At 49.8% G+C, this 12,676-nt stretch overlaps 1 protein-coding gene across 1 annotated transcript; it reads right to left on the reverse strand.

Moving 5' to 3' along the window:
* Window positions 1-9,870: 9,870 nt before the first annotated feature.
* Window positions 9,871-11,715, reverse strand: CHC_T00010161001 (Peroxidase). The gene has a single exon (XM_005719362.1). It carries the CDS (start codon window positions 11,713-11,715, stop codon window positions 9,871-9,873), a length of 1,845 nt encoding a protein of 614 aa, XP_005719419.1.
* Window positions 11,716-12,676: the final 961 nt, after the last annotated feature.

Raw genomic sequence — 12,676 nt, forward strand, 5'->3', positions numbered from 1 at the left:
CATCCGCAAGAAGCCGTCTCCTCTTCTCCCTTATCATACTTCCCGAGACACACCGACCACGCTGGTTTTGATCCAATATCCATGCGGCCAAACGTTTTTCAAGCTCTGATTGAGCTTGTTTGTTTGCGCGCTTGCCTTCGTTGTTGGGGAGTTCCAGAGATTTGCAGCCGGATATGCGAGAAAGGACCGATTTGGACGGGTAAAAGGAAAGTCTGAGTTCTTTCTTTGCCCAGCTCGAGATATCGGCTAGGAGGAATAATTCTCCTCTCTCGCGCCGTTTCGCAATTTATTCGTGAACTTGGTGCTTCTGTTTGTTACTGAGGGCTTGTCGCGCCATTGTGTGTGAAGGAGCTAGAATGAACGCCAAGACGAGAGACAGGGGATACAAAAATGCCAAAGTCTTGTTTAAGAAGCCAAGGCAATACAAAGTTGAAGGTAAAAACGGTAACTTTTTGTTACCGACATGGACAGTACCTTCAACATTTTTTGACCGTTGCTTGTCAAAAATCGAATATTAGAATTCTCATATTTTTATGAGGGGTCACATGATGCGCTGGGAGTGAATATTTGCTTCTATCAAGGTGGTAAGAAACGCGCCGTAATGTTCCAGAAATGAGGTTCGCCGTCCCGTGGACCACCGCCCGTTTCATTTATCAAGGAATTGCTTGTAGGAGGTCCCTTATATCAAGGGTTCACTGTACGCCACATCAATCTCACCGCTTGGCTCTTTTCTAAAAGCCTGCTTGGAGAGTTTGGAGCTCATCGCCGCTCTGTAATTTGCTGTAGATAGGACGGCAAAGCTGGCTCTACCGATTTTGGTCCCAACTTACGGCCAGCGGCTTCTTTCTCAACTCATGTCTGTGACTGTTTTCGTTCACAATCTGCTTTTTCCTGCGCTTTAAATACCTTTTCAGCAACAACCGCTGCGTCTTTCGCTTTTCTCACCTCCACTACCTCGTCCAAAGTCAAGTACATCACTGGTGTCCGTTTTTGCAGCTTGACGCTTTTTGACGACCTATTTGCCCGGAATCACTGTTTCAAGCCCCCGTCCTTGTCATGACGATTGTATTGATCCTCCTGTTCTTGCTCAAAAGTATTTCCACATTTTCAACTTTGTGTTCAAGTCAGTGGCAGATGCCTAAGTGTTCCGAAGGTTGGGAAAAGTCCTACTGTCGCTGTTTTCAGTTCCGTTTGCAACATTTTTGACTTTTCCTCGCTGTATTTGGCACTTTTTGGGAGTTTAATCGGTCCATTTTCCTTCTTGTTGTCAAGAAATGAGTAGTTCATTGGCCATAGACCCGTTTTTAGAAGTTTAACTTAATCATATCGAGGATGATTTTTCTTTAAGCCAAGACACCGACCATTAGATTCAAACAAAACCTTCGCATGTCGGGTTCAGTTTGCTTATGCGGCAGGTTACTACACTTCCGCATCTCATTTTTGAAAGAACTGTTCACATTCTAGTCACATGGTTTCAATACATGGGTCGTATTTGACGGAGATTGAACGATTTCGCACTTTTCTTTTTGCATCATTCAGGCCTTCCTGCCCTTCACGAGAAGAGAGGCTATCCAAGTTCATGCAGATGGGCAGCTCGGCGGATATTCCTTTCTCACGCATCTGTATATATGCTCGATAGCGTGAGATATGAGACGCTTTTCCACAATGCCATGCTCGGCGGGCAGTATTACAGTTGTCTATTGATATCACGTTTCAGCAGATAAACGACTTGAAGCTGGCGCTTTAAACCTACGTTTGTACCTCCGGCAATGGAAGAGGTACTTTTCAACAAGAAATGGAAGTTTCCACTGCCATCGTGAAAGGCATGTTGTTTTAGCTTAAAAGCCGTTTATACGCGATAATTAGTCAAAGGGATCCCGAACACTTTCGCTCGTACACCGTATTGGCAGTATATTGCCGTCTCATCGACGTTTCAAAACCGCGCTGGGTTTGGAAATACATAAAGATCGGCATGTTAAACTTTTTCGATGCATCTGAAAACGTTGATACATGGCTGCCACTTTCGAACCCTAATTTTACAATGTATTCGTTCTTGCCGGTTTGGTATGTGACATTTCTGTTGATTACATGCTATTGCCTGCTTGTGTCCTGAGACGGACTGCTGGATTCTGTTTAAAATCTCGAAGGTCCTTCGCACGCAATTTCCGCCATTCTGTTTCTCACGTCGCTGTTTGAGATTGCGAATCCCTTCTGAGCAGGGTAACTGATCTTCTTCGTATCCATTCGGACACCTGTAGCTGTAGGCTGATACCAAGGCGATGCCTCTGCATTTGGCTTCTGGTAGTAAAATATGGCATGGAGTACAGCATCGTCATTGGCTTGCAGCTGGAAAAATGCGATCTTTTGTCGCTCGGACTATTTTTTGTCATTCTAGCAACCTCTGACCTTTTTGGACCGGTGTGACAGAGAGGGGCGGCCTTTCCTCTTGCTCTTTCATGAAGGCGTCGCGTTCTTGTCTTTTCTTCTCAATTGCGCTCTGCATGTGTATTGCGAGAACATGGTTCGCGCAAACCTGTGCTTGCAGCCATAGTGTCGGATCTGCCAAAAACAGATAACCCGGTGCTGACCAAGAAAGTGATAGCAAAAAGTTGAAAATCTGGGCAATGTGCGCCCCAGTCCTTCTGTAAACCAGAAACACATGGTAAACCATACCAATTTAAGTGTCATATTCCTAGCTTTCCAACGGCACCAGTTGAACGAATTATAGAGCACCTGTTCCAAACATATGAGCGATCAAACATTTCGTAACGGTCGCAGCTCAAACTGACCCCATCGGTATCACCATTGTCTCTCGGAAATTTCTCAAGGTAAGCATTATTTCTCCAACATCACTAACATCACCAAACGCATATCCCTATAATCTAGGTGTACGTAAGCGTAGATACATATTTACCAAATTCTATGTCGCATTCGCTCCCCTACGCTGCCCGCCGACGCGCCCTGGTACCAACTCTTCCCATCTCGTTGTCTACTCGGGCCTTAAATGCATCGATGTCTTCAACAGGCGGCTTCTTCTTGGCCAGCTTCACTTCTGAATGCCATTCCTCCAAACCAGACACACATATTAGTTGACGACAACTCATGCACCACTTGTTTTGCTTTGCGCCTGTACGGAATGTCTTCTTTCGATACATGAATGTAAAACCGCATAAAGATCAGTAGCAACTTTGTCCTTTAACAGAGATGTGTTTGAGTGCTTGATTAAGTCTTTTAGAACGATGATGAGCCTTATTGTATTCCCTGTATGCGTTTCGAGCAAACAACGGTCTCAGTGCCGATGCATTCGTTCCTGCCTGTTGCACATGTGGCATAACATGCCTTCCATATGAGAATCTCATTTCCCATTCATCAGCCAAACGATGGCAAAACACACCTGCATTCTGTACTCCGGCAATTCTATGTCTAAGCTTAGCGTAACCGCGCTGATGTTCGGGAATCATTTCAACTTCCTCGCAAAATTTTCCTGTTTCCTTTGCAACCCACAGTTTGTACACTAAAGCAGCGTTGGTTATTTGCGTGGAAAGCATTCTTCCGATGATACTGACAAGAGGATTCTCAGATACGTTTGTCATGGCGAATGTTCGCAAAGCCCGAGAATATTCATCTACACCACCTTTTACGGCGTTCCACATCACCAGTATTATAGGACGAATCATTCGTGCGGGTGGCAAAGGGCTTCTCCTTGATTTGACCAAATTCTTGAGAGCGAGACTCAGGCTGTAGTAGGATGAAAAGCTCTGTAAATCAGTGGCATGAGTAGACTGATGCTGTTCATCATATTCCTGAGGAATTCCATGTACTGGACCTCCAACCCAACTAAATGCAAAACTTTGTACCCCTCGCAAACAAAATGAATATGCTGTCTTCAACTCTTTGCTAAAAGTGAGCAATGCCACGTAAATTAATTCCCCAATTGCCGCTGACCCGCCCTTTCCTACAGCGTCAAAAACGCTGTCCACACCTAAAACAATGGCGTGGTGTATACATCGCATACGATAGGAAACATTTGGGACAACATTTCGAAATACAGCGTCACTTGAGGATAATATGCCGATATCATCAACATGCATGACCCCAGCTGCCTGATCCCGAATCCCCTTAGCGTGCTCAATTGTCATGTATGAGGTCATTGTTTTGACTTCTATAGCAGCAGGTCGCCTCACTCCATCGATATCTGCATAAACACAGATGGCACCGGGGCTGTCGCCAAACATTGCGCTCCCTTTCTTACACAACAGCCCAACGTTCTCTACTCCAAGCACTTTAAAACCCCGTTCATATTTTAAAATATATCTTGACGGGTCTGAAAACACTGTCCATTTGTCCCGCAAATAGCATCCGATATGGTTCGACACAAAACTAGGAATTGCCCTTAGAACGCTGGTTTCGTTGAGGGACCCCTCCTTCATCCCACTTGTAGCAACCTATGGCTTCATCACCCATGACTCTATTGAAGCCCTTCGCAATGACTTGATATATTTCTCTTCTTTCAAGTCTAACCACACAGTGGCACTAAGTGGCTGGCCCTGTTCAATTGTAACGTCCCCCTCCCGTACACTGTCCCGCAACTGAAGAACAATTTGGACCAATCGAGATTTCCTTGTTGACGCCGGCTGACCCGTTCCAGCGTCTGACAGTATCTTGCTAATGTCATCTTTCCTCTTCTGATTTAAACTACTCTCTGTGAGGGCTAGGATATCATCTTTTAGCGACGGGCACGGAACGAAGACCGTACTGTTATCCTTCATCATTCCGACACAAGACAGAACCATGTCCCATTCCTTTTTGACTATATCAGAAGCTGATGTCCGCTCATCTGGTAACCTTCCATATTCTTCAACATCTCTACCTTTCATGAACGAACCCAAAATTTCGACGTTGTCTGTGAAGCCTTTGGCTGTTTCTCGAAAGAATAGACTCGCAGTCCTGGACGTAAAAGTGAATGCACGAAGCAAAAACCATGTAGGATCCTCAGATTGAAAGTAAGTTAAATGTTTGACAGAGTTATAAATGTAGTTGAGAGTGACTTCAGGGGAGCTGTTAATGTCGCTTGTGTGGCTACTGCCGACGGCAGGAAGCGGAGTAATCTTGTCGTCGTAGAGGGTGGCTAGAGCCCTAATCTTGCATGGGTCGATGTGTCCGCGAAAGTTATCTCTTGGGACGAGCATGTACTTTGTAGAACCAAACATTCTTTCGTTGTTGCTGTAAACAGCAGCTATTCGACCAGAGTAGGTTTCCCGGTACACAGTCGCTTCCACTTGCCTTCTAGCAACGCCCCCACGAACTTTTTTTAGCAGAATATACTGCTCTGCATCCTTTTTCTGATACCGTCAAGCCCTTGTGCCTCTTTCGAATGGGCCCCTCCCCAAAAACAAAAGGGTGGTCTAGAGATTGCTCGTGGGTCCCTAACGCAGACGCACCGAGAGTGTTGCTGATGAAATCAATTGTTTTCTTGCAATTGTAACCTCTGTCTGGTGCAAATACTGTATCAGCCATAGGAACTAACGCGCTTCTAGTTGGTGCGCCTTGAACTAACTGGACCAGTCGTAGCCATACATCAAATAGCTTCTCGTTCGGCCGAGACAGGTGTCCTGCTATAAAGCCTTGTAGTGCAATACGCACCTGAAAAGGGGGGTGAAAAGAAAGGAAAATATTTGGATATGAAAAGTAGTCCTGGTTGGGGGACGCACGTGTGAATAACTGCACAGTTTTAATTTTTAATTATTTTATTTTATTTAGTTAATTAGTTGGCATTAATTTTGCTGACACTAGATTAGATCTAGGATCTAGCGCCGCGAGCTACTGTAGTGGCTCCGGCGGGGCGATATATACCTTAGCGCTCTGACCACCAAGTCAGTAAAAATAACCAGAGTTGCCAGAGTTGAATATCGCCTTGGTCGAAGTCCGTCTTTCCCAAGACGCTCCCTTTTACCACAGATTACGTTATCCTTTGCGCTCGGGGGTTCCCTTTCCTTTTCCTTTATTTCACCTATCCATTTCTATTTCTATCTCTAGTTCTATTCCCTTATCTTGTGTTGGTTCCACAGTGCCTGATTGCGATCCGCATTGTGACGACTGGAGTCATCGGGCTCTTGTGTTGGTTCTTTCGTTTGTTGTTGGTGCCATCGGCTTTGGTTGCGACCGGACCGGTGTAGGTGTCTTGGCCATCGGGCGACACGTGGGTGTAGCGCTGCTACTTGTTTACGTCCACCGACGGAGGCTGTTGCGACGACGTCTCCCTCGAAGGTCCTGTTGTATATACAGGACAGTGTTGGTTCCATCGGATACAGGTTGCGACCGTTCCGGTGTCGGTACTTTGCCATCGGGCAGTACGGAGGTGTAGCGCTGCTACGTGTTTGCTAATTCCCGTCGGGCCGCGTTGCGACGCCCCCGTCGAAGACCATATCAAGAGTATAAGGTGTAACAGGCGCTCCGCGAGCATTGGCTTTACGACCCATCGGGCCCGGCTTCCTAATCACCGCCCCGAACTCGCCGAGCAGCTGCCTGTACAAGACTCTACCACCATTCGTCCCGGGGCGGGCATCTCCCTTTTGCCCCCCCTATCAGGGACTTGAGCTACTGTGGGCCGCAAACCCACTTAAAGGGAAACGGAAAATCGGACACTCCGTAGGGCTGTGCCGTCGGCAACTCTTGTTGGTTGTTGTTTGTTGGTTGTGTTGTCGCTGGACCGTTGGACCCTGGTTCCGGCCTGACAGGCACATTGCACTACAAGCCTGAAGCGAGGGCAGAACACATGGCGTTACAAACGGGACCGAGCGCTTTGGCAGGATTGTTTACTTGCCTGGGATTTGTCAAGAGTGATACAGCAAGAGACGAAAGTCTCAGGTGATCATCGTCAAGCGAAATTATTGTAGAGTTTGGAACGTACAATAAATTTCGATTGATAGCCGCCAAGTCTTGTTCTAGTTCTGCAATCAGAGAGTTAGCCATGATGGGGCGAGTGGTCCATGTAGAATTATGACCTTCGGTCCTGGTTCGTTTTCCTTTTAAAGAATTAAGGGCAGACCAAACTTCGTTATAACGTGATGAGGATATACCAATCCGCAAAAAGCAGTTCTTTTCTTTTGCTGAACACAGAGTGGTGGCAGACGCTCCATACGAGGCACAAAGTACGTGAAATATTATGATGCCTAGTAGCTCCTCCACCGCAACCAAATTGTAGTGCAGTGACCCTGTATTGTACGCCTGGCCACCGCCGTCGTGGGGCCTCGCTCCCCGCCTTTGACACTTGTACTGTGCGCGCACACTTGGGAAAGTACCCCACGTGTACCACACGTGGACACACGTGTGTGACAGTCGTATGACGCGTATATGATACGTGTACAACACGTGTACGACACGTATACATACGTGGTGCCCACAAGTTTCTACGCTAATTAGCGTCTAATGCCAAGTGGCAATTCTAATGACGATAATTAATTATTAATTACACATTTAGTAACCGACGCTGACGACAGCGCTCGGCCTATATAGGTCGGGTGTCGGAAGGCGCTACAGTAAAGAGGCATGAGGTAATCGGACCCCATCTCTGGTAGGATCCTCTACGGTTCCTATCTAGTTGGCTAAGTCTGGTACCTGCACCCTTCGTCGTCATCCTTTTTCTTGTTTTTCCTTTACTTTTTCCCCTATTTTCTACGTTTCTACTCTACACTTCTCCTTCCTTCTTTCTTCTGCCTTCTTGTGTTGTTCTTCTTCGATGCTGTCGATAGCGGTCCGCGCCACACCCACTCCTTCTAGTTGCTCGATCCCGAGTACCCCTTCACGCGCTGACCGCGACTCTACCCGCGTATCTCGCGTTACCTCTGAGCTACCACGGACAGAGGGCTCTGAACACCCTGGTGGTGACTGGACATACCGCTTTCCCTCATAGCGAGATTTACGCCCTCGTTGGCGAGTGTGTCCACTGCATTACACAAATCGTGCCCCCTCGTAGACAAGGCACGATTAGCGCAAGATCTTACTTTCTCCAGTACACTCAGAGGCACAAATGCCCTTACCACATCAAGTCTTGACAAAGTAGTTCTGCAGGTCTCTCCATTTCCACTTACAGAAAGGTAGATTGTCGTTCCACTGCGTTAATCAATTCTTCGGCGTCAATTTTCTTAATCACCTCACTAACTTCCGAAATGAAAGGTGACTCAATTCTTCGGTCTCCATTTTTTAATCACCTCACTGACTTCCGAAATAAAACGTGGCTCAAGCTCTTTATCAACGTCATCAACAGACACAGAAACTGGCGAAAAGGGAGATGAATACACCCAATCTGGTAACCCTGATCGGATTGGAACACGGTGGCTTTGATGGCGTTGTGCATTTTCAAACAAAGTCTGTTCCTCTGGCGGACAAGCGTTTTCCCCCAAACAACTCCCTGAATCAGCCTCAGTTTGCCGAGAATTTACCGTACCTTCGGCAAAGTCGTCTTCCGCGTCTTCCTCAATAGCATCATCAAACATAGAAGAGGCAATATCTTCAATCGCATTCTGAGTAAAAGAAGTTCCACGCATCCCAGGTATGGTTCGGTCTTCAGAAAAACCCATGCATCCAGTTTCATTTGTACAGTTGTTGTCAAGTTCGAGGTCAGAGAGATCTTCACTTGAATTATTGCTTTCTGTATCTAAACAGGCATCCGGATCTTGGGCTAAGAGCTGCACTTCAGGACATTCTTGCGAGAAAGGGACATCATCCGAGTCAGAAGTATCCGAAGAAATTGAAGGAACCTGACGTAATCTGGTTTGAGCAAGCGAAGCTCTCCTCACAGGTCCTCTACCTTCTTCGTGACTAGCACCAAAACTATAAATATTATTCCGCACAGCAAGACCCGTCAAGATGGTAGAATCATTACAACGGAGTGGGAGAGCAGAGGGTGGAACTTCGGATTGATTGTCCACAGTCGCGGGGCAAGCGGGGCTAGGGAGGTGCAATGATTTTGAGCGAATAAGGGTAGACACGTCCTGAGTGCAGCCAAAAAAGGGTGCTGGGGATACGATCAGGTTGGGGTTTTGAGAATGAGGAAGGTGGGAGTTAGGAAGTGGCGATTCTGAACCGATTGGATCCACAGGAGTGGATGGACCAAATGGTGAAGGAGCATGTTGAGTTCTTGGACGGGGTAGAGGGGAGTTGTAGGGAGGTGTCTGGGGTTGGTGGCACTCTAGCGGGCTGTGGAAGACCTCCCCATCATCTGCACAGACTATAGATCGTCTCATGAGGGCACGAAGGGGGGGGGGGGGGGGGGCAACGTTGGGAAGTCTCGAGACTGCCGTGCTGTTCCCTGGGGGTCGCTGGCTTGGAGACGATCGTGATGTTGGTGAACTTTTCTTAGTGATGTCACTAAAATTGTTGGAGACGGTGGTAGATCTACGAATTTTTTCACTATAGAAAAGTGAAGTAAAAATATTACTTTATGAGCACCGGGATAAGCGAGCGTATGGGTGGCGTGGGAGAGCACAAGTTTGAATTTTGGCGGACTTTCGCCTTCCGCAGCAACGAGGGAAGATGGCCCGAGTTGTACGACTCTTGTTAGCATCTTGCACGCGGGTTTGAGCAACTCTGGCAGGGGAATACTTAAAATTACTAAATTGCCCCCGATTACCAAATCACGAAATTGCTCCTTTTTGGGAAGGTATATCCACATTTGTGCGGAGGCCAAATTTAGTTTCTACATCTTATTTTCTTTTAAAAAATTAAAACTTCTATACTGTGTATCTGCTGTACAACAGTGTATCTGTTTCACTGGACAATTCTCACGGAATTCTTTCTAGTACGGTACTCACCTCTACGCACCACTTGTACATCTCACCGACTTACTGCTCGTTCAATTCAAAAGTTCATTCAGACGGTGAAGATATTCCCACTAGGAAGCTGATCTCTCTCAACCTTAGTATTCTGCACCACGACGTCCCGCCACACGCTGTAGCCTTTTCGATACAGGCTGTTCACCTCCTTGGTCAAGAACATTTTCAGAACCGGTGGCATTTTCACCGTGCGCCGGTAGAAGAACTGGTCTCCCTCCGCCAATCTCGTAAACTCCGCCTCCCAAACTGCTCGCATCGTCTGTCCGCAACTCGCTGCTCCGATCTTATCCTCGGCCATCATCCCCGGCCACGCCTCGACGGCGTCCACATCCCCCTCGTACGCCAGGCTCAACAGCCTCGCCACCCGCGAGTTGCGAGATATGTCTGAAAATTTCCGGGCAGGGCGTATACCGAACGTCTGTCGGATCTGGTTAAACGTTGGCAACGCGTGATCGCGCCCGCGCTGGATGTTCATGGCCACCAAGTCAAACCCGTCCTCGCCGGGCACGTTTTCGAACAGCATGTTTCGCAAAGCGTTGTGCACTTTCACGTCCACTTCCTGTGCGCGTACTCCCGCTGCCCCTCGGATCAAGTTATCCATTTCGCCTACTTCATCCACTCCGCTCGGTCGGAAGAACATGTCTGACAACTTGAGCGCTCGTAATCTCCTGGTTGCACTCCGCCGAGATACCTTATTGCCTACCATCGTGTGTCCGACGCGGAACGCTGCTCCGGCGAAGATGTCGCTCACCGTCGGGTTGACAGACTTTCGGAATCCATTGTATCTCGGCGCACGGCGACCGATCATCGTCGGCACAAACTCCTTGTATACGATGCTCTGAAACTTTGCAATGTTCAGGGCCCGGGCCCACTCGTAGATTTGCTTCGAATCTACTTTGTTCAGCCTGCCTGCTGGGACTTTCTCCCGAATCAGGTCCACAATTCGGTTGTGTTCGCGCACCCAGATGGTGTGGATTGTCGTCAAGGTTGGGTGCTCATTGGCTCGATGATCACCGGTGAGGTAAAACTTAGCGCTCTTCGAGTTGGGCGCATTATTGAAACCACCTGTGTTATAGGGCAGCAGGTTGCCCTCTGATGTTTTCATCTTTCCTGTGAGGTTGCCGGCAGCCATTTCGAGAAGAGCAGTGTTTCGCGGATCGTTGACACCGTACACGGCTGAGAGGTCCAAGGCAGACGAGAGGGTGTTGATGGGTCGCTCATAGTTTTCTTCACCCGTGAATCCGCGAGTGGATCGGACGAAACGCATCGTCTTCCCCTTGAACCACGGGTCATTCTCGGGGACAAGGATGGGCATCGGATCGCCAGTGGCTGGGGTGGCGACAAGATTGTGATCGACAAACTGGCCAAAGAAGACGAACAGCTCGTTGATGCCCTTGGCGCTGAAGACGTTGCCCTTCTGGTTGCAGAGGATGTTACTAATTTCGCGCGCGCTCTTCAGGCTAGCGCCGGTAGGAAAAGTAGAGGAGTGGGCGCTGAGGTAGGAGAACTGGGGACGCTGTGCCTCGCCCCACGTGGCGGCGGCGGTGGAGGTGCACTGGCCCGAGAGGAAGCGCAGGGGCCGGCGGAGACACTCTGCTGCGAGCGGGGGGCTAGCGACGGCAAAAGTGCGCTTCGGACCGGCGGAGGGCGAGGGCGACGGAAGCGGGGCGGGGGCGCCCGGCGCGGGCGCGGAAGGGGACGGCGGCGGCGAGCGCGACGGGGCGGCGGAGAGGGCGGGGACGGCCGGCGGGATGAACTTGTCAGGGACTGGCTTCGCGGGCTCGAGGAACTCGGCGTCGCGGCCGTCGTCGACCGGGGCCTGGGCGAGGGAGGGCGCGATGACGACGAGGAAGGAGAGCAGGAGAAGGGCGGACGAGAGCATTTTTGGATGCGCGGGTGGGGTGAGAGTGGGGGAGGCCGTGATGTGGGGTGAATGGGGGCGCGCGGGCAGTAGCGCGCGCCATTGATGCGCTGAAGTAGTCACATGAGGCGAGGAAGGTGGCGGAGGGTCGGGGCGGTGTTGACAGGGGGAGATGCAGTACGTGGCGAGGAACGGAGACAGTGCGGGAGGGGTAGCGGACTGGAAGGTGGGGGTGTGGGGTTGCGCGGAAGGCGTGGTGGGTCCGAGGAGCTGGACAGAGGAGCACGGAGGTGGGTAGTGTTGGGAGTGTGTGGGGAACGGTGATGGGAGGCAGCGGGGTGGAAGGGGGTGAGAATTGAATTTGAATTGGGGAATGAGGGAATCAGGTGAGGCGGGATGTCACGCGAGGAGCGGTTGGGGCAGAAGGCGAGGGGAAGCATTGCTGTGGGGTTGGTGTGCGGGTGGCTTCGCGGGTGGTGCAGCGCGTGGAGGCGAAGGGAAGGGCGTGGTGCAGGTGGGTTGTCGGGGGTAGGGGCGGAGTTGATAGAGTGGATGTTTACAACGGTGTGGTACAAGTACGGTAGTGGGCAGGGAGCGGAGGCCATTTGATTTGCGGTGAACAGGGAGAGGGGCACGGGCCCTCAGGGCCGTTCCTAACGAAGAGTTCGGTGTGCTAGCACGCAAGCACCCTGACATTTGGCATGAATGGATTGGTTGAACGGGAGTAAAAGCATTTCCAATAATTTTTTCAACCAATACATTCATGCCAAGTCTTCGTTAGGTGAAGGGGGCGTGCGGTGTTTCGAGGCGGGGGGCGCGGCGCGGCCGGCGGGAATCAAGGCGGTGCAGGCGGACAGGACGGCGGGAGTGGAAGACGAGTACTTTACGTAACGACGGGGGCGAACGGGGGCGAGCGGGGGACGGGGGGCGGGGGGGGGGGGCGGACGACCGCCCTCTAGCTCGAGTATGTGGAAATTATCAC

Source organism: Chondrus crispus, genomic scaffold (assembly GCF_000350225.1).
Source record: "Chondrus crispus Stackhouse genomic scaffold, scaffold_493, whole genome shotgun sequence".
Classification (NCBI taxonomy): Eukaryota; Rhodophyta; class Florideophyceae; order Gigartinales; family Gigartinaceae; genus Chondrus; species Chondrus crispus.